General features: G+C 50.8%; 1 protein-coding gene across 1 annotated transcript; it reads left to right on the top strand.

Moving 5' to 3' along the window:
* The first annotated feature begins 3,178 nt into the window (after positions 1-3,178).
* Positions 3,179-25,932, top strand: LOC129694074 (antigen peptide transporter 1-like). Its single transcript, XM_055630802.1, has 13 exons — positions 3,179-3,340; positions 3,420-3,666; positions 6,977-7,091; positions 8,508-8,638; positions 11,996-12,201; positions 12,856-13,053; positions 15,043-15,171; positions 16,383-16,571; positions 18,231-18,404; positions 20,720-20,879; positions 22,117-22,127; positions 24,522-24,647; positions 25,539-25,932. Exons 1-13 carry the CDS (start codon positions 3,179-3,181, stop codon positions 25,764-25,766), a joined length of 2,076 nt encoding a protein of 691 aa, XP_055486777.1. The 3' UTR covers positions 25,767-25,932.

Raw genomic sequence — 25,932 nt, forward strand, 5'->3', positions numbered from 1 at the left:
AGAACCTCCCTGCTCCTATACTCAAATCCTTTTGCAATGAAAGCTAACATACCATTCGCTTTCTTCACTGCCTGCTGCACCTGCATGCCTACCTTCAATGACTGGTGTACCATGACACCCAGGTCTCGCTGCATCTCCCCCTTTCCCAATCGGCCACCATTTAGATAATAGTCTGCTTTCCCGTTTTTGCCACCAAAATGGATAACCTCACATTTATCCACATTATACTGAAGAAGGGTCCCGACCCAAAACTCCGCCTGTCCATTCCCTCCCCCGTTGCTGCCTGGCTCACTGCGTTCCTCCAGCACTTTGTGTTTTGCTCAAGATTCGGACACCTGCAGTTCCCTGTGTCTCCTTCATGTTGGACAACAGGAGAGGAGTCATTGACAATCTTGTGTAAGAGGGAACTGCAGATGCTGGTTCACATTCACAATCTTGTTCTGTTAGTTGATTTAAGGAGTAGTGGGAACAATGTGATTGAATTCTTTATTAATATGGAGGGGAATGAGAAGTGTGAGCTGAGGGGACTGGCTGTGAGGAGCTAATCAGCTTTGGTTCTGTCAACAAAATAGAGAGAGTACAGAGGAGATTTACTAGAATGTTGCCTGGGTTTCAGCGACTAAGTTACAGAGAAAAGTTGAATAAGTTAGGTCTTTATTCTCTGGAGCGCAGAAGGTTAAGGGGGGACTTGATAGAGGTCTTTAAAATGATGAGAGGGATAGACAGAGTTGACGTGGACAAGCTTTTCACACTGAGAGTAGGGAAGATTCAAACAAGGGGACATGACTTGAGAATTAAGGGACTGAAGTTTAGGGGTAACATGAGGGGGAACTTCTTTACTCAGAGAGTGGTAGCTGTGTGGAATGAGCTTCCAGTGAAGGTGGTGGAGGCAGGTTCATTTTTATCATTTAAAAATAAATTGGATAGTTATATGGACGGGAAGGGAATGGAGGGTTATGGTCTGAGCGCAGGTATATGGGACTAGGGGAGATTATGTGTTCGGCACGGACTAGAAGGGTCGAGATGGCCTGTTTCCGTGCTGTAATTGTTATATGGTTGACTGGCGGACTGCTGGAACATGATGGCAGATGATGGAATCTGGAGAACTCTGTGCATCAGGCAACATCTGTGGAGGCAAAGGCTTGGTTGACATTTCGAGTTGGGATTGCGAGATGGTGTTGTGTTGTGTCCCGCCCAGAATCATCGCCAATCCCGGGATTCTTCCGTGCCTCGCTGGGTCCTCCAGCACTTTATGTTTTGCTCAAGATTCGGACACCTGCAGTTCCCTGTGTCTCCTTCATGTTGGACAACAGTTCTATAACAAATATAACAAGCTGTATCATTGGGGCAAAGGAAATGAATCAAAGATGTGTTGATATTTTGTGCCTTTTGTCTCCAGAGATGCTGCCTGACCCTCCAATACTCCAACACTTCCTCTCTTTTTTCTAAAGCTAAATGGCATATGTTTATGGTGAGGAGAGAGAGTCGTGAGTCATAGAGTGAAACTATGTGGAATCTGGCCCCTCGGTCCAAATGCCCCAATGTCCAAATGTCCCCAATGCCCAAATGTCCAAATGCCCCAATGCCCCAATGCCCCAATGTCCCCAATGCCCAAATGTCCCCAATGTCCCCAATGCCCAAATGTCCCCAATGTCCAAATGTCCAAATGCCCCAATGTCCAAATGCCCAAATGCCCAAATGTCCCCAATGTCCAAATGTCCAAATGCCCCAATGTCCAAATGTCCAAATGCCCCAATGTCCCAATGCCCCAAGGTCCAAATGTCCCAATGTCCAAATATCCAAATGCCCCAATGCCCCAATGTCCAAATGCCCAAATGTCCCAAATGTCCAAATGTCCAAATGCCCCAATGTCCAAATGTCCCCAATGTCCAAATGCCCAAATGCCCAAATGCCCAAATGCCCAAATGCCCCAATGCCCCAATGCCCCAATGTCCAAATGTCCAAATGCCCCAATGTCCAAATGTCCCCAATGCCCAAATGCCCAAATGCCCAAATGCCCAAATGCCCAAATGCCCCAATGCCCAAATGCCCCAATGCCCAAAGTCCCCAATGTCCCAATGCCCAAATGCCCAAATGCCCCAATGCCCCAATGTCCAAATGTCCAAATGCCCCAATGTCCAAATGTCCCAATGTCCAAATGTCCAAATGCCCAAATGTCCCAAATGCCCCAATGTCCCCAATGTCCAAATGCCCAAATGTCCCAAATGCCCCAATGCCCCAATGTCCAAATGCCCCAATGCCCAAATGTCCCAATGTCCAAATGCCCCAATGTCCCAATGCCCAAATGTCCAAATGCCCCAATGCCCCAATGTCCAAATGTCCAAATGCCCCAATGTCCAAATGTCCCCAATGTCCAAATGTCCCAAATCCCCCAATGCCCCAATGCCCAAATGTCCAAATGTCCCAATGCCCCAATGTCCCCAATGCCCAAATGTCCAAATGTCCAAATGCCCCAATGTCCCAATGTCCAAATGTCCAAATGCCCCAATGCCCCAATGTCCCAATGCCCCAAAGCCCAATTGCCCCCCAAATGTCCCAATGTCCCAATGCCCCAATGTCCCCAATGCCCCAATGCCCCAATGTCCCAATGCCCCAATGTCCAAATGTCCAAATGTCCAAATGCCCCAATGTCCCAATGTCCAAATGTCCAAATGCCCCAATGTCCAAATGTCCAAATGCCCCAATGTCCCAATGTCCAAATGTTCCCAATGTCCAAATGCCCAAATGCCCAAATGTCCAAATGTCCAAATGTCCAAATGTCCAAATGCCCCCAATGCCCCAATGCCCCAATGTCCAAATGTCCCCAATGCCCAAATGTCCAAATGTTCCCAATGTCCAAATGCCCCAATGTCCAAATGCCCAAATGTCCCAATGTCCCAATGTCCAAATGCCCAAATGTCCCAATGCCCAAATGCCCAAATGCCCCAATGTCCAAATGTCCAAATGCCCAAATGTCCCAATGCCCAAATGCTGACCAACAAGCCCCATCTACAATACTATGGCCATTTGGCCCATATCCCTGTAACCCTGGCCAATTCTAAAATTGTTGGGACTGGCAGGCTGTGGGAGGTGGGGGGGGGGATGGGGATGTGAGTTGGTGATGCTGTGGGTGGAGTGTGGGCACTGTTATTGACGTGCTGCTTGTGTTACAGGGAGGATGGCGTTGCCAGTGTTCCTGCTGTCACTGGCCGTGTTGGATGTGACCATCAGCTGGGTGTTGAGTGGGGCGCTGCGGCAGTATTGGATGGGGCCGCTGTTGCAGCTTTGGCTGTGGGGAGTGATGCGTCTGGCTGCGCTGTCCGTCTGCCTGCGGCCGCTGGTCCGTCTGGGGGGCAGCTGGCTAGCCGAGCCGTGGCCGGGAATGGCCACCTGCTGCCTGCTGCTACCCACCTACACAGCCTGGCACTGGCCGCGGGCTCCACACACACCGAGCTCCTGCACGCCCCCTCACCACCCGCCTGCTCCTCACCTACCTGGCCACTGCCCTGGGGCTGGTGGTGGCCCACCGCTTCCTGCCCCAGACGGAGGCTCAGACACCGGGCCAGACACCTGCCACAGCCTCCATCTCCAGACTGCTGTCCTGTCTGCGGCCAGATCTCAGACGGTTCCTCCTCGTGGCCGTCTTCGTGGTCCTGTCCTCGGCTGGTGAGCATGGAAGGGGGGGGTCGGCATCTGGGGGAGGGGTGTCTGAGGGAGGGGGATGTGCGTCTGTGTCTGTGGGAGTGTCGGCTGCTGAAGGGGCATATGCGTCTGGTGGAAGGGGTGTGTCTTGGGGAGATGGGTCTGGGGTAACTTTATCTGTGTCTGGCGTAGTGTCATAGACATAGAAATAGAAATTAGGTGTTGGAGTAGAGGCCATTCGGCCCTTCGTGCCTGCACCGCCATTCAATATGATCATGGCTGATCATCCAACTCAGTATCCCGTACCTGCAAATGTCCAAATGTCCCCAATGTCCAAATGTCCCCAATGTCCAAATGTCCCCAATGTCCCCAATGTCCAAATGCCCCAATGTCCAAATGTCCAAATGTCCCAATGCCCAAATATCCAAATGCCCAAATGTCCAAATGTCCAAATGGCCAAATGCCCCAATGTCCAAATATCCAAATGCCCCAATGCCCAAATGTCCAAATGCCCAAATGTCCAAATGGCCAAATGTCCAAATGGCCAAATGTCCAAATGCCCCAATGTCCAAATGCCCCAATGCCCCAATGTCCAAATGCCCCAATGTCCAAATGGCCAAATGTCCAAATGCCCCAATGTCCAAATGCCCCAATGCCCCAATGTCCAAATGCCCCAAATGTCCAAATGTCCAAATGCCCAAATGCCCAAATGTCCAAATGCCCAAATGTCCAAATATCCAAATGCCCAAATGTCCAAATGCCCAAATGTCCCAATGCCCCAATGCCCCAATGTCCAAATATCCAAATGTCCAAATGTCCAAATGTCCAAATATCCAAATGCCCAAATGCCCAAATGTCCAAATGCCCAAATGTCCCAATGCCCCAATGCCCCAATGTCCAAATGTCCAAATGTCCAAATGCCCAAATGCCCCAATGTCCAAATGTCCAAATGTCCAAATGTCCAAATGTCCAAATGTCCAAATGCCCCAATGTCCAAATGTCCAAATATCCAAATGTCCAAATGTCCAAATGCTCCAATGTCCAAATGTCCAAATGCCCCAATGTCCAAATGCCCAAATGCCCCAATGTCCAAATGCCCAAATGTCCACAATGCCCAAATGCCCAAATGCCCCAATGCCTAAATGTCCAAATGTCCCCAATGTCCAAATGTCCAAATGTCCAAATGTCCAAATGTCCCCAATGTCCAAATGTCCAAATGCCCCAATGCCCAAATATCCAAATGCCCAAATGTCCAAATGCCCAAATGTCTAAATGTCCAAATGCCCCCAATGTCCAAATGTCCAAATGCCCAAATGTCCAAATGCCCAAATGTCCAAATGTCCAAATGTCCAAATGCCCAAATGTCCAAATGTCCAAATGCCCAAATGTCCAAATGTCCAAATGTCCCCAATGTCCAAATATCCAATTGCCCAAATGCCCCAATATCCAAAAGCCCAAATGTCCAAATGCCCCAATGTCCAAATGTCCAAATGCCCAAATGTCCCCAATGTCCCCAATGTCCAAATGTCCAAATGCCCAAATGTCCAAATGCCCAAATGCCCCAATGTCCAAATGCCCAAATGCCCAAATGCCGACCATCTGAGGGTCGGGAGTCTGCGTCTAGAAAGGGGCGTCTGGGTGCACATCAGCATCTGGGGACGTCTACCCCATAGATCTGCTGTGCCACTGCATTGAGCAAGTCAAAGACTAGATGTGCCAACATTTTTCTCCAACTAAATAAGGACAAAACGGAGATAATTGTTTTTGGTGCTAAAAAAGAAAGGCTTAGACCAGTGGTTCCCAACCTTTTTATGGCCATGCCCCACCTAATCACTTCTAAAATCCTGATGCCCCCCCCCCCCCCTTGCTTTCCCTTGAGAGAAAACGGAGGAAATAGATATTATAAGGGTAACTTAGCAAAAGCTCTTTGAATCGCATTTCTAAATCCAATTCAATTTAGTTCTCGCATGACCCCGCGTGCTTCGTGCGACGTGCATGAGGAGCGATGGTGCGGTGATTATGTAATAACTACACAATAAAGACCTTTTTTACCCCAAAAAAATTATTTACTCAAAATAACATCTGAAACATAAAGTACATATCTTTACCTGATGGAAAATCCAAAAAAATAAAAATCGAAAATTTGGACCCAGACTAGATTATTGTAACGGTCTCATAGAAACATAGAAACATAGAAATTAGGTGCAGGAGTAGGCCATTCGGCCCTTCGAGCCTGCACCGCCATTCAATATGATCATGGCTGATCATCCAACTCAGTATCCCGTACCTGCCTTCTCTCCATAACCCCTGATCCCCTTAGCCACAAGGGCCACATCTAACTCCCTCTTAAATATAGCCAATGAACTGGCCTCAACTACCCTCTGTGGCAGAGAGTTCCAGAGATTCACCACTCTCTGTGTGAAAAAAGTTCTTCTCATCTCGGTTTTTTAAAGGATTTCCCCCTTATCCTTAAGCTGTGACCCCTTGTCCTGGACTTCCCCAACATCGGGAACAATCTTCCTGCATCTAGCCTGTCCAACCCCTTAAGAATTTGTAAGTTTCTATAAGATCCCCTCTCAATCTCCTAAATTCTAGAGAGTATAAACCAAGTCTATCCAGTCTTTCTTCATAAGACAGTCCTGACATCCCAGGAATCAGTCTGGTGAACCGTCTCTGCACTCCCTCTATGGCAATAATGTCCTTCCTCAGATTTGGAGACCAACACTGTACGCAATACTCCAGGTGTGGTCTCACCAAGACCCTGTACAACTGCAGTAGAACCTCCCTGCTCCTATACTCAAATCCTTTTGCAATGAAAGCTAACATACCATTCGCTTTCTTTACTGCCTGCTGCACCTGCATGCCTACTTTCAATGACTGGTGTACCATGACACCCAGGTCTCGCTGCATCTTTCCCTTTCCCAGTCGGCCACCATTTAGATAATAGTCTGCTTTCCCGTTTTTGCCACCAAAATGGATAACCTCACATTTATCCACATTACTTTAGCTTTCAGCTAAATTTTAACTACATTGCTCTTTTAACTTTTGCACTTTTTACAATGCATTTTTAATTTTGCTTTTCTTTTCTTTTAGTTCTATTTTATTTCATTTTATTATTTCATTTTATTGTATGCCATGTTTTTATGTGAAGCACTTTGAGTCTGCCTCGTGTGTGGAATGTGTTATATAAATAAAGTTGCCTTGCCTTGCCTTGCGTCTGGGGCAACTATGTCTGGGCGAGTGTGTGTGTGTGTGTCTGGGCGAGTGTGTGTCTCTGGGTGAGTGTTGGGGGCGAGAGTGTGGGCTGAGTCACTGATCGCTGCCCTGTCCACAGGAGAGATGGCCGTGCCCTACTATTCGGGCCGGCTCACCGACAGGGTGAAGAGTGGGGAAGGGGAGACGGCCTTCACCAGCACCATACTCACCATGGCCGCCTTCAGCATTGGAAGGTACGGGCGCTAGTGGAATGCAGAGGGGGGCCGGGGCATGAGGGCAGGTGGGCCTTGGGGGTGGGGGGTGTACAACTGTCCAGAATTACCCCACCCCCCCGATCACCTTCTCCCCCAAAACCCCCACTGTCCCCCCCCCCCCCCCCCCCCCCCCCCCCTCCTCCATCCCCACAGTTTTCCTCCTCCCACAGGTCTCATCCGCACACAATGTGCCCCACAATAGGTCACTGGTCCTCACCACACCCTCTCTGACCCACGACCCCCTCCCTCACCACTCTCTGACCCCCCCTACCCTCACCACATCGAAACATCGACAGACTGGATAGCCTCGGTTTATACTCTCTAGAATTTAGGAGATTGACAGTCTTAGAATAAGTGCCCCAGTCTTAGTATAAAGGGGAGGTCATTTAAGACTGAGGTGAGTTGAGAGGGACTTTCTAGAATACTCTCTAGAGTGGTGTAGGAGTAGAGGCCATTCGGCCCTTCAAGCCTGCACCATTCGCCATTCAATATGATCATGGTTGATCATCCAACTCAGTATCCCGTACCTGCCTTCTCTCCATACCCCCTGATCCCCTTAGCCACAAGGGCCACATCTAACTCCCTCTTAAATATAGCCAATGAACTGTGGCCTCAACTACCCTCTGCGGCAGAGAATTCCAGAGATTCACCACTCTCTGTATGAAAAAAGTTCTTCTCATCTCGGTTTTTTAAAGGATTCCCCCCTTATCCTTAAGCTGTGACCCCTTGTCCTGGACTTCCCCAACATCGGGAGCAATCTTCCTGCATCTAGCCTGTCCAACCCCTTAAGAATTTTGTAAGATCCCCTCTCAATCTCCTAAATTCTAGAGAGTATTCTAGAAAGTCCCTCTCAACTCACCTCAGTCTTAAATGACCTCCCCTTTATTCTAAGACTGTGGCCCTTATTCTAAGACTGTCAATGTCCTAAATTCTAGAGAGTATAAACCAAGTCTATCCAGTCTTTCTTCATAAGACAGTCCTGACATCCCAGGAATCAGTCTGGTGAACCTTCTCTGCACTCCCTCTATGGCAATAATGTCCTTCCTCAGATTTGAAGACCAAAACTGTACGCAATACTCCAGGTGTGGTCTCACCAAGACCCTGTACAACTGCAGTAGAACCTCCCTGCTCCTATACTCAAATCCTTTTGCAATGAAAGCTAACATACCATTCGCTTTCTTCACTGCCTGCTGCACCTGCATGCCTACCTTCAATGACTGGTGTACCATGACACCCAGGTCTCGCTGCATCTCCCCTTTTCCTAGACATCGACATCATGTCTGACCCATGACCCCCTCCGTCACCACTCTCTGACCCCCCCACCCTCACCACTCCCGCTGTGACCCCCCCCTTCCTTACAGCGCCATGTCTAGCCTCTGCTCCTGTTTCACACAGCGCTGTTATGGAGTTTATCTGCGACCAGACCTACAACACCACAATGACTGGGATTCACACCCGCATTCAGGGCTCCGTCTTCAGATCTGTGCTACGCCAGGATATCAAATTTTTCGACACTGTCCACACAGGTAAGGTGAGAGCCCCGTCTCTCCGCGAGGGGGTGGCGGAGTGAGCGGGGGGAATGGGAACTGACATCAACTCCCTGTGGGAAGGTCAAGTCAAGTCAAGTTTATTTGTCACATACACATACGAGACGTGCAGTGAAATGAAAGTGGCAATGCTCGCGGACTTTTGTGCAAAAGACAAACAACAAAACAACCAAACAAATTATAAACACAATCATAACACACATATTCTTTTACATAATAAATAATGGATAATGGAAGGAAAAAACGTTCAGTAGAGTTAGTCCCTGGTGAGATAGGCGTTTACAGTCCGAATTGCCTCTGGGAAGAAACTCCTTCTCAACCTCTCCGTTCTCACCGCATGGCAACGGAGGCGTTTGCCTGACCGTAGCAGCTGGAACAGTCCGTTGCAGGGGTGGAAGGGGTCTCCCATGATTTTGTTTGCTCTGGAGTTGCACCTCCTGTTGTATAGTTCCTGCAGGGGGGCGAGTGAAGTTCCCATAGTGCGTTCGGCCGAACGCACTACTCTCTGCAGAGCCTTCTTGTCCTTGGCAGAGCAATTCCCGAACCAGATGGTAATGTTCCCGGACAAGATGCTTTCCACCGCCGCTGCGTAGAAGCACTGGAGGATCCTCGGAGACACTCTGAATTTCCTCAATTGCCTGAGGTGGTAAAGGCGCTGCCTTGCCTTACTCACCAGTGCTGAGGCGTGTGATGCCCATGTCATATCCTCGGAGATGTGGACTCCCAGATATTTAAAACAGTTCACCCTATCCACAGGATCCCCATTTATCCTCAATGGAGTGTACGTCCTCGGATGATGTGCCCTCCTAAAGTCCACGATCAGCTCCTTCGTTTTTTTGATGTTCAAGAGGAGGCTGTTATCCTGGCACCAGAGTGCTAGATCAGAAGTGGAGAGAGCAAATAGATTGCTGGGGAAACGATATGCGTGAGAGGGAAGGGGAGAAGGAATGGGACAAAAGGCACCTGGGGAGAGGGTGGAGAAGGGAAAGAGAGACAGGCATGGAGAGACAGAGAGAGGGGGAGGAAGAGGGAGGGAGAGAGATTGAAAGAAACAAGAGGAAATGGGGAGGAGGAGGGAACGAGAGAAAGAGGTATATATACATAGAAACATAGAAAATAGGTGCAGGAGGAGGCCATTCGGCCCTTCGAGCCAGCACCGCCATTCATTGTGATCATGGCTGATCGTCCCCAATCAATAACCCGTGCCTGCCTTCTCCCCATATAACCATATAACAATTACATCACAGAAACAGGCCATCTCGGCCCTACAAGTCCGTGCCGAACAACTTTTTTTTCCCTTAGTCCCACCTGCCTGCACTCATACCATAACCCTCCATTCCCTTCTCTTCCATATGCCTATCCAATTTATTTTTAAATGATACCAATGAACCTGCCTCCACCACTTCCACTGGAAGCTCATTCCACACCACTACCACTCTCTGAGTAAAGAAGTTCCCCCTCATATTACCCCTAAACTTCAGTCCCTTAATTCTCAAGTCATGTCCCCTTGTTTGAATCTTCCCTACTCTCAGTGGGAAAAGCTTTTCCACGTCAACTCTGTCTATCCCTCTCATCATTTTAAAGACCTCGATCAAGTCCCCCCTTAACCTTCTGTGCTCCAGAGAATAAAGACCTAACTTGTTCAACCTATCTCTGTAACTTAGTTGTTGAAACCCAGGCAACATTCTAGTAAATCTCCTCTGTACTCTCTCTATTTTGTTGACATCCTTCCTATAATTGGGCGACCAAAACTGTACACCATACTCCAGATTTGGTCTCACCAATGCCTTGTACAATTTTAACATTACATCCCAGCTTCTATACTCAATGCTCTGATTTATAAAGGCTAGCATACCAAAAGCTTTCTTTACCACCCTATCTATATGAGATTCCACCTTCAAGGAACTATGCACGGTTATTCCCAGATCCCTCTGTTCAACTGTATTCTTCAATTCCCTACCATTTACCATGTAAGTTTAGAGATACAACACTTTAGAGATACAGCATGGAAACAGGCCCTTTGGTCCACCAAGTCCGTGATGACCAATAGTTGCCAACACTGGGGACAATTTTACTACTTCCAAGTAAACTACAAACTTGCACGTCTTTGGAATGATGATGAAACGGGGGCACCCGGAGCAAAACCATGTGGTGTCATGGGGAACGTCCAAACTCTGTACAGGCATCACCCATAGTCTGGATGAAAGCTGTGCTGTGAGGCAGCATCTCTACCGGTGTACAACCGTGCCAACGTACAGCTGCACCTTGATGTGCCAACTCGATACGCTGCCCAATGAAGGCTAGTGTGCAATAGGCCGTGCTCCCCACCCTGGCCAGCAGACCCACCTCTTGCCACTGGTTCAGTCTGGCAGGCCAATGATAGAAGCATAGAAATTAGGTGCAGGAGTAGAGGCCATTCGGCCCTTCGAGCCTGCACCATTCGCCATTCAATATGATCATGGCTGATCATAGAAACATAGAAATTAGGTGCAGGAATAGGCCATTCGGCCCTTCGAGCCTACACCGCCATTCAATATGATGATGGCTGATCATCCAACTCAGTATCCTGTACCTGCCTTCTCTCCATACCCTCTGATCCCCTTAGCCACAAGGGCCACATCTAACTCCCTCTTAAATATAGCCAATGAACTGTGGCCTCGACTACCCTCTGTGGCAGAGAGTTCCAGAGATTCACCACTCTCTGTGTGAAAAAAGTTCTTCTCATCTCGGTTTTAAAGGATTTCCCCCTTATCCTTAAGCTGTGATCCCTTGTCCTGGACTTCCCCAACATCGGGAACAATCTTCCTGCATCTAGCCTGTCCAACCCCTTAAGAATTTTGTAACTTTCTATAAGATCCCCTCTCAATCTTCTAAATTCTAGAGAGTATTCTAGAAAGTCCCTCTCAACTCACCTCAGTCTTAAATGACCCCCCCTTTATTCTAAGACTGTGGCCCTTATTCTAAGACTGTCAATCTCCTAAATTCTAGAGAGTATAAACCAAGTCTATCCAGTCTTTCTTCATAAGACAGTCCTGACATCCCAGGAATCAGCCTGGTGAACCGTCTCTGTACTCCCTCTATGGCAAGAATGTCCTTCCTCAGATTTGGAGACCAAAACTGTACGCAATACTCCAGGTGTGGTCTCACCAAGACCCTGTACAACTGCAGTAGCCTGTCCAACCCCTTAAGAATTTTGTAAGTTTCTATAAGACTTGATTTGATATGATTTGACGATCTCTTTCCCTCTCTCCCCCTCCCCCGCCCCAACCATCTCTCCTCCCACTCCTCCTCCCTCCCCCTCTCTCCACCCCCCACCCCTTCTCTCTCCGTTACCAGGTGAGATCACGTCTCGTGTCACCACGGACACCAACACGATGAGTGAGTCGCTGACGGAGCAGCTTAGGCTGTTGATGTGGTACCTGTCCTGGGCCGTGTGTTTGCTGCTCTTTATGTTCAGTCAGTCCTTCCGCCTCTCCCTCTGCACCCTCGTATTCATCCCCTTCATCATCAGCCTTCCGGAGTTTGTTGCACAGTTCTACCAGGTGTGTCCATCACTGCCCAAAGCACAATTGCCCACCTCATCCCCTTCACCCACCTCACCCCCATTGCCCACAACCCCCCTCCCAACTCACCCCAACCTTCACCCCCGCCTCACACCCATTACCTACACTTCCATCTCCCCATTCCCCACCCAACACTCTCTCCCCATTCTCCCAAATCCCCACCCTCCCTCCCCTCTCCGCACCCCGACCCCGAACCCGACCCCGACCCCTTCAACATTCCTCACCCCCCACCCTCCCCAATCCCTGTCCCCACTGACCCCCGACATCTCCGTGTGGTGACCCCGACATCTCCGTGTGGTGACCCCTGGATCTCCCCCCCACTGACCCCGACATCTCCGTGTGGTGACCCCGACATCTCCGTGTGGTGACCCCGACATCTCCGTGTGGTGACCCCGACATCTCCGTGTGGTGACCCCGACATCTCCGTGTGGTGACCCCAGGACCTACCCCCCACTGACCCCGACATCTCCGAGTGGTGACCCCGAGATCCCCCCCACTGACCCCGGAATCTCAGTGTGGTGACCCCGACATCTCCGTGTGGTGACCCCGCCATCTCCGTGTGGTGACCCCGACATCTCCGTGTGGTGACCCCGACATCTCCGTGTGGTGACCCCGACATCTCCGTGTGTGCAGGGCCTGACGGCAGAGGTACAGACATCTCTGGCCAAGGCGAACGACGTTGCGACAGAGACGTTGTCGGCCATGCGGACGGTGCGCAGCTTCGCCAACGAGGCGGGCGAGTGCGAGCGGTACAAGCAGCGGCTGGAGGACACGTACCGCCTCAACAAGAAGGAGGCCGTGCTCTACGCCATCTACATGTGGACCAGCAGCGTGAGTGGGGGGGTCATGGAGGGAAGGTTGTGAGATAGGGAGGGGGAGGGGTGCCAGAAAGGGTGGTGTATGTAGGAGGGGAGCCCGGGGATGGGGGGGTGAAGGGTGAAGGGTGGTTCTCTGGGGTTAGCGTGGGGAGAAACATAGAAACATAGAAATTAGGTGCAGGAGTAGGCCATTCGGCCCTTCGAGCCTGCAAAGAAAGCGAATGGTATGTTAGCTTTCATTGCAAGAGGATTTGAGTATAGGAGCAGGGAGGTTCTACTGCAGTTGTACAGGGTCTTGGTGAGACCACACCTGGAGTATTGCGTACAGTTTTGGTCTCCAAATCTGAGGAAGGACATTATTGCCATAGAGGGAGTGCAGAGACGGTTCACCAGACTGATTCCTGGGATGTCAGGACTGTCTTATGAAGAAAGACTGGATAGACTTGGTTTATACTCTCTAGAATTTAGGAGATTGAGAGGGGATCTTATAGAAACTTACAAAATTCTTAAGGGGTTGGACAGGCTAGATGCAGGAAGATTGTTCCCGATCTTGGGGAAGTCCAGGACAAGGGGTCACAGCTTAAGGATAAGGGGGAAATCCTTTAAAACCGAGATGAGAAGAACTTTTTTCACACAGAGAGTGGTGAATCTCTGGAACTCTCTGCCGCAGAGGGTAGACGAGGCCACAGTTCATTGGCTATATTTAAGGGGGTTAGATGTGGCCGTTGTGGTTAAGGGGATCAGAGGGTATGGAGAGAAGGCAGGTACGGGATACTGAGTTGGATGATCAGCCATGATCATATTGAATGGCGGTGCAGGCTCGAAGGGCCGAATGGCCTACTCCTGCACCTAATTTCTATGTTTATATGTGTTTGAGGGGGTGAGGGGTCATTCTCTAGGGGTGAGGGGTCATTCTTTGTGTGTGAGGGGGTGGGGGGGTGTTTCTCTGGGGTTAGGGCTGGGGTTGGGCTGGGGTTGGGTTGGGGTTGGGTTGGGGTTGGGGTTGGTTGGGCTGGGGTTGGGGTTGGTGTTGGGGGTGGGGGTGGGGTTGGGTTTGGTTGGGGCTGGGGTTGGGGTTGGGGTTGGGTTGGGGTTGGGGTGGGGGTTGGGTTGGGGTTGGGTTGGGGGTTTGGTTGGGGTTGGGTGTTGGGGTTGGGTTGGGTTGGGTTGGGGTTGGGGGTTGGGGGTTGGGGGTTTGGGGTTGGGTTGGGGTTGGGGTTGGGTTGGGGGTGGGGTGTGGGGGGTGGGGGTGGGGGTTGGGGTGGGGGTGGGGGTTGGGTTGGGGTTGGGGTGGGGTGGGTTGGGGGTGGGGGTTGGTGTTAGGTGTTGGGGGTTGGGTGGGGGGTTGGTGTTGGGTTGGGGGTTGGGTTGGGGTTGGGGGTGGGGGGGGGGGTGGGGGTTGGGGCGGGGGTTGGGTTTGGGGTTGGGGAGGTGGTTGGGGTTGGGCTGGGGATGGGGTTGGGGCTGGTGTTGGGGTTGGGGTTGGGGCTGGGGTTGGTGTTGGGTTGGGGTTGGGTTGGGGGTTGGTGTTGGGTTGGGGGTTGGGTTGGGTTGGTGTTGGGTTGCGGTTGGGTTGGGGTTGGGTTGGGGTTGGGTTGGGGGTTGGGGTTGGGTTGGGGTTGGGTTGGGTTGGGTTGGGGTTGGGTTGGGGTTGGGGCTGGGGTTAGGGTTGGGGTTGGGTTGGGGGTTGGTGTTGGGGTTGGGGTGGGGCCTGGGGTTGGGGTTGGGGTTGGGTGGGCCTGGGGTGGAGTTGGGACTGGGCCAGGGGTTGGGTTTGGGGCTGGGGCTTACGTTGCGGATGGCGTTGGGGCTGGGGTTGGGCCTGGGTTTGGGGCTGGTGTTGGGGCTGGGGTTGGGGCTGGGGTTGGGGTTGGGTTGGGGTTGGGTTGGGGTTGGTGATGGGGTTGGGGTTGGGTTGGGGGGTTGGTGTTGGGTTGGGGTTGGGTTGTCCGGGCTGGTGCCCCAGTGCTGCATCTCACTGTGCTGCTGTTGCCTCCTGCAGCTGTCTGGGCTACTGCTGAAGGTGTGTGTGCTGTGCTACGGGGGGCTTCTGGTGGCCGAGGGCAACGTCACAAGCGGGGGTCTCGTCTCGTTCATCCTGTACCAGATGCAGTTCACCTCCGCCGTCGAGGTGAGTGAGGGTGGGGGGGGGGCGTCAGACACCCGCACGACCCCCAGGCAACAGGACCCCCGGCAACCCCCCGGCAACGGTACATTCGTCCTGCCCGACACACGTTCCCCCGGCTCCCACTCTCTCAATAGACAATTGGTCCATTCCGCCCTCCAATGTGATCATGGCTGATCATCCCCAATCAGTACCCCGTTCCCGCCTTCTCCCCATATCCCCTGACTCTGCTATTTTTAAGAGCTCTATCTATCTCTCTCTTGAAAGTATCCAGAGAACCTGCCTCCACCGCCCTCTGAGGCAGAGAATTCCACAGACTCACCACTCTCTGTGAGAAAAAGTGTTTTCTCGTCTCCGTTCTAAATGGCTTACTCCTTATTCTTAAACTGTGGCCCCTTGGTTCTGGACTCCCCCAACATGTTTCCTGCCTCTAGTGTGTCCAAGCCCTTAACAATCTTATATGTTTCAGTGAGATCCCCGCTCATCCATCTAAACTTTTACTAGAATGTTGCCTGGGTTTCAGCAACTAAGTTACAGAGAAAGGTTGAATAAGTTAGGTCTTTATTCTCTGGAGCGCAGAAGGTTAAGGGGGGACTTGATAGCGGTTTTTAAAACGATGAGAGGGATAGACAGAGTTGATGTGGACAAGCTTTTCCCATTGAATAGGGAAGATTCAAACAAGAGGACATGACTTCAGAATTAAGGGACAGAAGTTTAGGGGTAATATGAGGGGGAACTTCTTTACTCAGAGAGTGGTAGCTGTGTGAGCTTCCAGTGAAGGTGGTGGAGGCAGGTTCGTTTTTATCATTTAAAAATAAATTGGATAGTTATATGGATGGGAAGGGAATGGAGGGTTATGGTCTGAGCGCAGGTATATGGGACTAGGGGAGATTATGTGTTCGGCACGGACTAGAAGGGTCGAGATGGCCTGTTTCCGTGCTGTAATTGTTATATGGTTATAACTCCAGAGCGTACAAGCCCAGCTGCTCCATTCTCTCAGCATATGACAGTCCCGCCATCCCGGGAATTAACCTTGTAAACCTACGCTGGGCTCCCTCAATAGCAAGAATGTCCTTCCTCAAATTAGGGGACCAAAACTGCACACAATACTCCAGGTGTGGTCTCACTAGGGCTCTGTACAACTGCAGAAGTGTCTGATCCGTTATGTGCCTCCTGCCATGTGGGTAACAATGAACTGTCCCGTGTGCCCCATGCAGGCCCTGCTCCGTTTCTACCCTCAAGTGAAGAAGGCAGTGGGTGCCTCGGAGAAGGTGTTTGAGTACATGGATCTCCAGCCTGCCCTGGCCCTTCAGGGAACTCTGGCCCCAGCGACACTGGGTGCTCACATCCAGTTCCACAACGTCACCTTCGCCTACCCCAACCAACCTGACGTTGCCGTGCTGAAGGTGAGCTGGTTCGTTCCCTAGTGCCGGGGGGAGGGGGAGGTGTGGGGTTGAGCAGCGCTGCACCTTACATGAGGCAGACCAGGGCTCAACTGTGCACCAGACACCAGGCAGCATCTCTGGAGAGAAGGAATGGGGGAACGCTTCAGGCCAAAACCCTTCTTCAGACCGAGAGTCAGCGGAGAGGGAAACTAATGGCCACAATGGTCCATTGTCAGCTGTGGAAGAGGTGATAACCAAGGGATACAAACAGTAAAACCAGCAGATTGGCTCGGGTGGGGGAGGGACAGAGAGAGACAGAGGGAATGCAAATTGAAGGTAGGCATGCAGGTGCAGCAGGCAGTGAAGAAAGCGAATGGTATGTTAGCTTTCATTGCAAAAGGATTTGAGTATAGGAGCAGGGAGGTTCTACTGCAGTTGTACAGGGTCTTGGTGAGACCACACCTGGAGTATTGCGTACAGTTTTGGTCTCCAAATCTGAGGAAGGACATTATTGCCATAGAGGGAGTGCAGAGACGGTTCACCAGACTGATTCCTGGGATGTCAGGACTGTCTTATGAAGAAAGACTGGATAGACTTGGTTTATACTCTCTAGAATTTAGGAGATTGAGAGGGGGATCTTATAGAAACTTACAAAATTCTTAAGGGGTTGGACAGGCTAGATGCAGGAAGATTGCTCCCGATGTTAGGGAAGTCCAGGACAAGGGGTCACAGCTTAAGGGTAAGGGGGAAATCCTTTAAAACCGAGATGAGAAGAACTTTTTTCACACAGAGAGTGGTGAATCTCTGGAACTCTCTGTGGCTAAGGGGATCAGGGGGTATAGAGAGAAGGCAGGTACGGGATACTGAGTTGGATGATCAGCCATGATCATATTGAATGGCAGTGCAGGCTCGAAGGGTCGAATGGCCTCTACTCCTGCACCTAATTTCTATGTTTCAATGTCTACTGGCCACAATGGTCCATTGCAGCTGTGGAAGAGGTGATAACCAAGAGATACAAGATCTGGGTTTCAACAACTAAGTTACAGAGATAGGTTGAATAAGTTAGGTCTTTATTCTCTGGAGCGCAGAAGGTTAAGGGGGGACTTGATAGAGGTCTTTAAAATGATGAGAGGGATAGACAGAGTTGATGTGGACAAGCTTTTCCCTTTGAGAATAGGGAAGATTCAAAAACAAGAGGACATGACTTCAGAATTAAGGGACAGAAGTTTAGGGGTAATATGAGGGGGAACTTCTTTACTCAGAGAGTGGTAGCGGTGTGGAATGAGCTTCCAGTGGAAGTGGTGGAGGCAGGTTCATTGGTATCATTTAAAAATAAATTGGATAGGCATATGGATGAGAAGGGAATGGAGGGTTATGGTATGAGTGCAGGCAGGTGGGACTAAGGGGAAAAAAGTTGTTCGGCACGGACTTGTAGGGCCGAGATGGCCTGTTTCCATGCTGTAATTGTTATATGGTTATATGGAAAAGAGGGAATGACCAGGGTGGGAAAGGTCTTTGAGTACATTGGCTGCTTTTCCGATGTTTGTGTGTGAAGGGCAGATGGAGCGCAGTGGATGGGTAGAGAATTGGGAGGGTTCCGGGGCAAGGGTTAGTGTGAGTGGGGTGTCAGGATGATATGAAGTTTCACCGCTAACGAGTCGGGGTGTTGTGTGTTTGCAGGACGTGTCGTTCGAGGTGCGGGCCGGGGAGGTGACGGCCCTGGTGGGACCCTCGGGAGGGGGGAAGACCACCTGCGTCAGCCTCCTGCAACGTTTCTACGAGCCTCAGTCCGGCCGCATCCTGCTGGACGGGCGGCCCATCCAGGAGTACGACCACAAGTACTACCACAGCAAGGTCAGGGGGCACAGGGTCAGGGCACTGAGGGTCAGGGGGCAGTGAGAGGTGATTCAATTCAATTCAATTTAATTGTCATTTGGACCCCTTGAGGTCCAAACGAAATGCCGTTTCTGCAGCCATACATTACAAACAAATTGACCCAAGACACAACATAATTTACATAAACATCCATCACATCGCTGTGATGGAAGGCCAAAAAAACTTATCTCTCCGCTGCACTCCCCCCCCTCCCCCCCCCGATGTCAAAGTCAAAGCCCCCGGCTGGCGATGGCGATGGCGATTGTCCCGCGGCCATTAAACCCACGCCGGGTGGTGCGAGGTCGCACACCGGGTCTTGATGTTAGAGCCCCCGGCGTGCGCTCGCAGAGTCCCGCGGCCATTCCAAGCCGCGCGGGGCAGTGATGTCAGGCCCCGCTCCAGGAGCTCTTCAACCCCGCAACTCGGGCGGGAGAAGTCGCCGTTGCGGGAGCCCTGAAAAGCGGTCTCCCTCCAGGGACCCGCGGGCTCCCGGTGCCGCCGTCCGCCAGACCCGCAGTTGCAGCCTCCGACTCCGGAGCAGCAGCAGCAGCGCTCCACCACCGCTCCACCCGCTCCGGACTCGGCCAGCTCCGCGACGGTGAGGTGAGTCGTCGGCACCAGAGCCCCCGGTCTTCTCATGTTGGAGGCCGCTCCTCGTTGCAGCCCCAACGACAACGGAGACCCAACAAAGAAAAAGGTCGGGTCTCCCATGCAGGGAGAGATTTTAAAGTTACCCCCTCCCTCCCACCCCACCCCCACCCCACCCCACACACACACACACCCCAACAAAAAAATAACAAAAACTACATAGAAACATAGACAAAAAATAATAAAAACGCAGACGGGCTGCAGAGGCCGCTGCTGACGAGAGTCGTGCTGCCTACCGGGACACCAGGACACAAAACAGAGACGAGGGAACACTTTTTCTCACAGAGTGTTGTGAGTCTGTGGAATTCTCTGCCTCAGAGGGCGGTGGAGGCCGGTTCTCTGGGATGCTTTCAAGAGAGAGCTAGATAGGGCTCGTAATAATAGCGGAGTCAGGGGATATGGGGAGAAGGCAGGAACGGGGTACTGATTGGGGATGATCAGCCATGATCACATTGAATGGCGGGGCTGGCTCGAAGGGCCGAATGGCCTCTACTCCTGCACCTATTGTCTATGGAAACTGACGGGGTCAGAGGATAGGGGGGGGGTTGATTCAAACCAGGATACCATGTGGGATGGTCACACTGGGCCCATTGAAGGTGTGTGTCAGGGGATGATGAGGGTACCTCTGGCCAGTGGGGGTCACTCTGGGGCTGTGGAGCGAGGAGACTTTCCAGTGGGGGTGGGAGCGGGGTCACTGGGCTAGTGAGGGGTCACTCTGGGCCCGTGGGATGAGCATCTTCACGGCTGGCTGTTGTGTGGGTGACAATAGACAATAGGTGCAGGAGTAGGCCATTCGGCCCTTCGAGCCAGCACCGCCATTCAATATGATCATCCCCAATCAGTACCCCGTTCCTGCCTTCCCCCCCATACCCCCTATCTAGCTCTCTCTTGAAAGTATCCAGAGAACCTGCCTCCACCGCCCTCTGAGGCAGACTCACCACTCTCTGTGAGAAAAAGTGTTTCCTTGTCTCCGTTCTAAATGGCTTACCCCTTATTCTTAAACTGTGTGTGGCCCCTGGTTCTGGACTCCCCCAACATCGGGAACATGTTTCCTGCCTCTAGCGTGTCCAAGCCCTTAACAATCATGTATGTTTCAATGAGATACCCTCTCATCCTTCTAAACTCCAGAGTGTACAAGCCCACAGCCGCTCCATTCTCTCAGCATATGACAGTCCCGCCATCCCGGGAATTAACCTGGTAAACCTACGCTGCACTCCCTCAATAGCAAGAATGTCCTTCCTCAAATTAGGGGACCAAAACTGCACACAATACTCCAGGTGTGGTCTCACTAGGGCTCTGTACAACTGCAGAAGGACCTCTTTGCTCCTATACTCGATTCCTCTTGTTATAAAGGCCAACTTTGTTCCTCTTGTTATAAAGGCCATTGGCTTTTTTTCACTGCCTGCTGTACCTGCATGCTTACTTTCATAGACTGATGAACAAGGATCCCCAGATCCCGTTATAATTCTCCTTTTCCCAACTTGACGCCATTTAGATAGTAATCTGCCTTCCTGTTTTTGCTACCAAAGTGGATAACCTCACATTTATCTGCATTAAACTGCATCTGCCCGCTCCCCTGCATTCTCATAGCATCCTCCTCACAGTTCGCACTGCCACCCAGCTTTGTGCATTCTGCAAATTTGCAGGTGGTGCTGGTGAGCCAGGAACCAGAGCTGTTCGATCGCCCCGTGGAAGACAACATCGCGTACAGTGTGGGGGCCGTCTCCAGCCCGGACATCGAACAGGCAGCGCGGAGTGCCGCTGCCGACAGATTCATCATGGAGCTCAAGGACGGATACAACACCGGTGAGAGAGAGAGTGGTGGGGAGGGGGGAAAGGGAGCGGGGGGGGGGGGGGGGGGGGGAGGATGGTAAGGCAAGAGTCGGCTGCTTGCCCCTCTGTCGGGCCTACGTCCGTGCACGTGTGTCCCTGGAGAGGGAACATGCGGTGCTCACAGGGACTGTGGAGGTGGGCGCAGGTCACCGCGTGGGGTTGAGAGTATCGTGAATAATGATTGTAATGTTGTGCTATAATGACACGATATAATGTAAGTTCATTTTGTGTATGACTTGATCTGTTGTAGTATTTGATGTGTTGAATAAAGTCTTTGAAAAAGAAAAAGAGAGAGAGAGAGAGAGAGACAGAGTCATCGCCGCGAAGGGGTGGAGAGCATTGCTCATATAGATTGAACCATTGTATTATGATGACTGTTTGATGTATTGTAACCATCGAACTTGTATGTACGTTTGGCACATTGCTGGAACATGCAATTGCTGAACAAAGTCCTTGGAAAGGAAGAAAGAGCGAGAGAGAGAATATTTGATGTTTAGCAGTGTGGTCAGCTACAATGGGAAGCATATCTTGTGCGAGTGCTGTGTCATGTTTATTGAGGCAGCCAATAAGGTGAACAAGGCACTGATCTGCCTCTGTAAGTGAGTGAGTGGGCACATACTGTATTGTCTATTGCTGCGTTGCATGGTGAGCTACTTGGCCAGCCGTGATTTTCATCGCCCTTTGTTTCTTGGTCACAGAATTGGTATTTTTGTTTTATTAAAATACTGATGGGGAAAAAAAAAAATTAAAAAAGGGAGCAGGGGAGATGGGAGGAGGGGGGAAAGGGAGGGGGAGAGACGGGAGCAGAAGGGAGATGGAGTGGGAGCAGGATAGAAAAGGAGGGTGAGAGAGGAGGAGGTAAAGGGAAGGGGAGGGAATGGCATCGTGGGTGAGAGGGAGAGGCACTTTGTCAATGGAGGAGGCTCAGTGCAGAAAGGTCAGTGTGGGTAGTCACAAAAAGCTGGAGTAACCCAGCAGGTCACTGTTTTGGTCGCCTAATTATAGGAAGGATGTCAACAAAATAGAGAGAGTACATGGTAGGGAATTGAAGAATGTAGGTGAACAGAGGGATCTGGGAATAACTGTGCACAGTTCCCTGAAAGTGGAATATCATGTAGATAGGGTGGTAAAGAAAGCTTTTGGTATGCTGGCCTTTATAAATCAGAGCATTGAGTATAGAATGTGGGATGTAATGTTAAAATTGTACAAGGCATTGGTGAGGCCAATTCTGGAGTATGGTGTACAATTTTGGTCGCCTAATTATAGGAAGGATGTCAACAAAATAGAGAGAGTACAGAGGAGATTTACTAGAATGTTGCCTGGGTTTCAGCAACTAAGTTACAGAGAAAGGTTGAACAAGTTAGGGCTTTATTCTCTGGAGCGCAGAAGGTTAAGGGGGGACTTGATAGAGGCCTTTAAAATGATGAGAGGGATAGACAGAGTTGACGTGGAAAAGCTTTTCCCACTGAGAGTAGGGAAGATTCAAACAAGGGGACATGACTTGAGAAGTAAGGGACTGAAGTTTAGGGGTAACATGAGGGGGAACTTCTTTACTCAGAGAGTGGTAGCTGTGTGGAATGAGCTTCCAGTGAAGGTGGTGGAGGCAGGTTTGTTTTTATCATTTAAAAATAAATTGGATAGTTATATGGACGGGAAGGGAATGGAGGGTTATGGTCTGAGCGCAGGTAGATGGGACTAGGGGAGAATACGTGTTCGGCACGGACTAGAAGGGTCGAGATGGCCTGTTTCCGTGCTGCATATAGAAATATAGAAATTAGGTGCAGGAGTAGGCCATTCGGCCCTTCGAGCCTGCACCATTCGCCATTCAATATGATCGTGGCTGATCATCCAACTCAGTATCCCGTACCTGCCTTCTCTCCATAACCCCTGATCCCCTTAGCCACAAGGGCCACATCTAACTTCCTCTTAAATATAGCCAATGAACTGACCTCGACTACCCTCTGTGGCAGAGAGTTCCAGAGATTCACCACTCTCTGTGTGAAAAAAGTTCTTCTCATCTCGGTTTTAAAGGATTTCCCCCTTATCCTTAAGCTGTGACCCCTTGTCCTGGACTTCCCCAACATCGGGAACAATCTTCCTGCATCTAGCCTGTCCAACCCCTTAAGGATACGACTAGGGGAGAATGTGTGTTCGGCACGGACTAGAAGGGTCGAGATGGCCTGTTTCCGTGCTGTAATTGTTATATGGTTATATGGTGTCAGGCAGCATCTGTGGAGGAAAGATATAGTGAGTGAGGGGAGCGAGGGCTTGTGGGGAGATGGTGAATGAGTGGAGTACGGGGACTGGGGGGAGTAGGATTGGGGGGGGGGGTGTGAAGATGAGAGGGAGGTGTTGAGGACGGAGAGGGAGTGGGTGTGAGTGGGCAGAGGATAGTTGAGGGTGGGAGGTTGAGCAGCTAACAGTCGGATGGAGCAGAGGCAATTGGGGGGGTTGCTGGAGGTGAGGGAGGGGCAGGACAAACAGGGAGGAGGGGGTGAGTGCAGGGCTGATGAGTGGGGCACGGTGAGTAGGTATGTTACAAAACCTACCTGAATCGTCATTGGGAATCTGCCCTCAGCCATGTCGGCGATTTTGGCGCTGTTTGGAGGGGGCGGGTTTAAAACGCGATTTTTACTAGGCTGTACTAATCGCACATGTTCAGCCTAGTAAATCATTAACGAAAAATCGCTGCAAGACCCGGTCGCAAAAGGTATTATTAGTTTTATAGGCCTCGATAATATAGTCATAATAGTTTTAAAATTACTCTCTGATTTCGCAACCTCTCGCAGCCCCAGGGTTTTATAAAGCAAACAATTAAAGGTATGTACCTTATTTTTACATTAAATGGGGCACATATATAACCCTGATTATTCAAGTTATCTATAACGAATAGTTCATTTTGGGCTTTTTATATCCCGCAGTATTTTTCTCGGCATTTGAGGGCACTAATCCAGCGCGATGTCAACGTTCTAAACCAGCGCGTTCCACATGAACCCACTAGAAAGCCGATTTAAATGGGCATTTATTTACAGCAATTGAACACTAAATTCCTTCCATTTGGCCTATAAATTAATGTAAATTAGATATAAAAATCATGTTATATTGTGAATTATTTGTGAATAATCTTTGGACACTTAGGCTATTTAAAAATGTTAATCTTTCCTTAAGAAATGGGCGTTTGACTATCCAAGATCACAGCTTTTTTGTAATGTCCATTGAAAATCAATAGGGAACAAGATGCTAATTTCCGAGTATGAAAATGGCCATAACTTTTTTAATACTTGAGATATGAAAGTGAATTGGGTGTCAAATTAAACTTATTGTTATGCTTTATCTGATGGGATAAATTGCAGACTTGATTTTTTAAATCTCAAAATTTTGTAACATGGCTACGGTGAGTGATGAACGAGGGTGGGGGGGGGGGCTCAGGGGGGCAGGGACCATTGAGGGAGGAGAGATCTAGACATGTTTGTGTTGCCCCACCCCCGACTATGTAGCAAAACCACTCGACCAATCACCTGCTCATCCCCACCAGCTCCACGCACTAACCTCCCTCTCTCACTCTCTCTCTCTCTCTCTCTCTCTCTCTCCCTCTCTCGCCAGCCGTGGGGGCAGAAGGGGGGGGGTCTGTCGGGGGGGCAGAAGCAGCGAGTGGCCATCGCCCGAGCCCTGATCCGGCACCCAAGGGTGCTGATCCTGGACGATCCGACAAGCAGCCTGGATAATGGGACCGCACATCTGGTGAGTAGCCCCCCCCCCACCCCCTCCCCCCCCTGCATGAGTACAGTCACACACCCCCCTCCCCTCCCTGTGTACAGTCACCGTGTGTACATCGTAACATAGAAATTAGGTGCAGGAGTAGGGCCATTCGGCCCTTCGAACCTGCACCGCCATTCAATATGATCATGGCTGATCATCCAACTCAGTATCCCGTACCTGCCTTCTCTCCATACCCCCTGATCCCCTTAGCCCCAAGGGCCACATCTAACTCCCTCTTAAATATATCCAATGAACTGTGTGGCCTCAACTACCCTCTGTGGCAGAAAATTCCACAGATTCACCACTCTCTGTGCAAATTTTTTTTTCTCATCTCGGTCCTAAAAGATTTTCCTTATCCTTAAACTGTGACCCCTTGTCCTGGACTTCCCCAACATCGGGAACAATCTTCCTGCATCTAGCCTGTCCAACCCCTTAAGAATTTTGTAAGTTTCTATAAGATCCCCCCCTCAATCTTCTAAATTCTAGCGAGTACAAACTGAGTCTATCCCGTCTTTCTTCATAAGACAGTCCTGACATCCCAGGAATCAGTCTGGTGAAACCTTCTCTGTACTCCCTCTATGGCAATAATGTCCTTCCTCAGATTTGGAGACCAAAACTGTACGCAATACTCCAGGTGTGGTCTCACCAAGACCCTGTACAACTGCAGTAGAACCTCCCTGCTCCTATACTCCTCCCCATGTGTACAGTCACCGTGTGTACCACGTGTACATTCACCGTGTGTACCAGCCCCTCCCCATCCATCCCGTACCCTGTTCCTGTTCCTCCCTTCTCCCTCTTCTCCCTCTCTACCTCCCGCCTCCCTCCTCCCTCCCCCACCCCCCCACTAACGCGCCGTGTGCCTGTCTGCCGCAGGTCCACGAGTCGGTGTTTGCCCGGGACCGGAACCGCGCCGTTCTGGTGATCACGCACCGGCAGAGTACGATGGAGTGGGCGGACCGCGTGGTGGTGCTGGAGAAGGGTGCGGTGGTGGAGCAGGGGCCGCGCCTGGAGCTGGAGGCGCGGGGTGACAGATACCACCGGCTGTTGCACGCACAGGGCACGGACGGCGGCCTGCCGGCGGCTGCCGCGACCGACAATTGACCGGGGACCGCGACCATCAACCGGGGCTACCAGTGACATCAGCGGGTGTGATCAGTGATATGGGGTGGGGGGGGGGACTGGCGTTAGCGGGAGTCGTGACTGACTACACATGAGGGGACTAGGGTCAGAGCGCGGGAATCTGGTGGGTTTGTTGTACAGTGTGTGG

The sequence above is a fragment of the Leucoraja erinacea genome, unplaced genomic scaffold, assembly GCF_028641065.1.
Source record: "Leucoraja erinacea ecotype New England unplaced genomic scaffold, Leri_hhj_1 Leri_534S, whole genome shotgun sequence".
Classification (NCBI taxonomy): Eukaryota; Metazoa; Chordata; class Chondrichthyes; order Rajiformes; family Rajidae; genus Leucoraja; species Leucoraja erinaceus.

Coding starts and splice junctions, on each gene's coding strand:
- LOC129694074 (XM_055630802.1), top strand. CDS start 3,179: ATGGCGTTGCCAGTGTTCCTGCTGTCACTGGCCGTGTTGGATGTGACC. Junction 8,639..11,995: donor TTTCGACACTGTCCACACAG/GTAAGGTGAGAG, acceptor CTCCGTTACCAG/GTGAGATCACGTCTCGTGTC. Junction 13,054..15,042: donor TCTACATGTGGACCAGCAGC/GTGAGTGGGGGG, acceptor TGCCTCCTGCAG/CTGTCTGGGCTACTGCTGAA.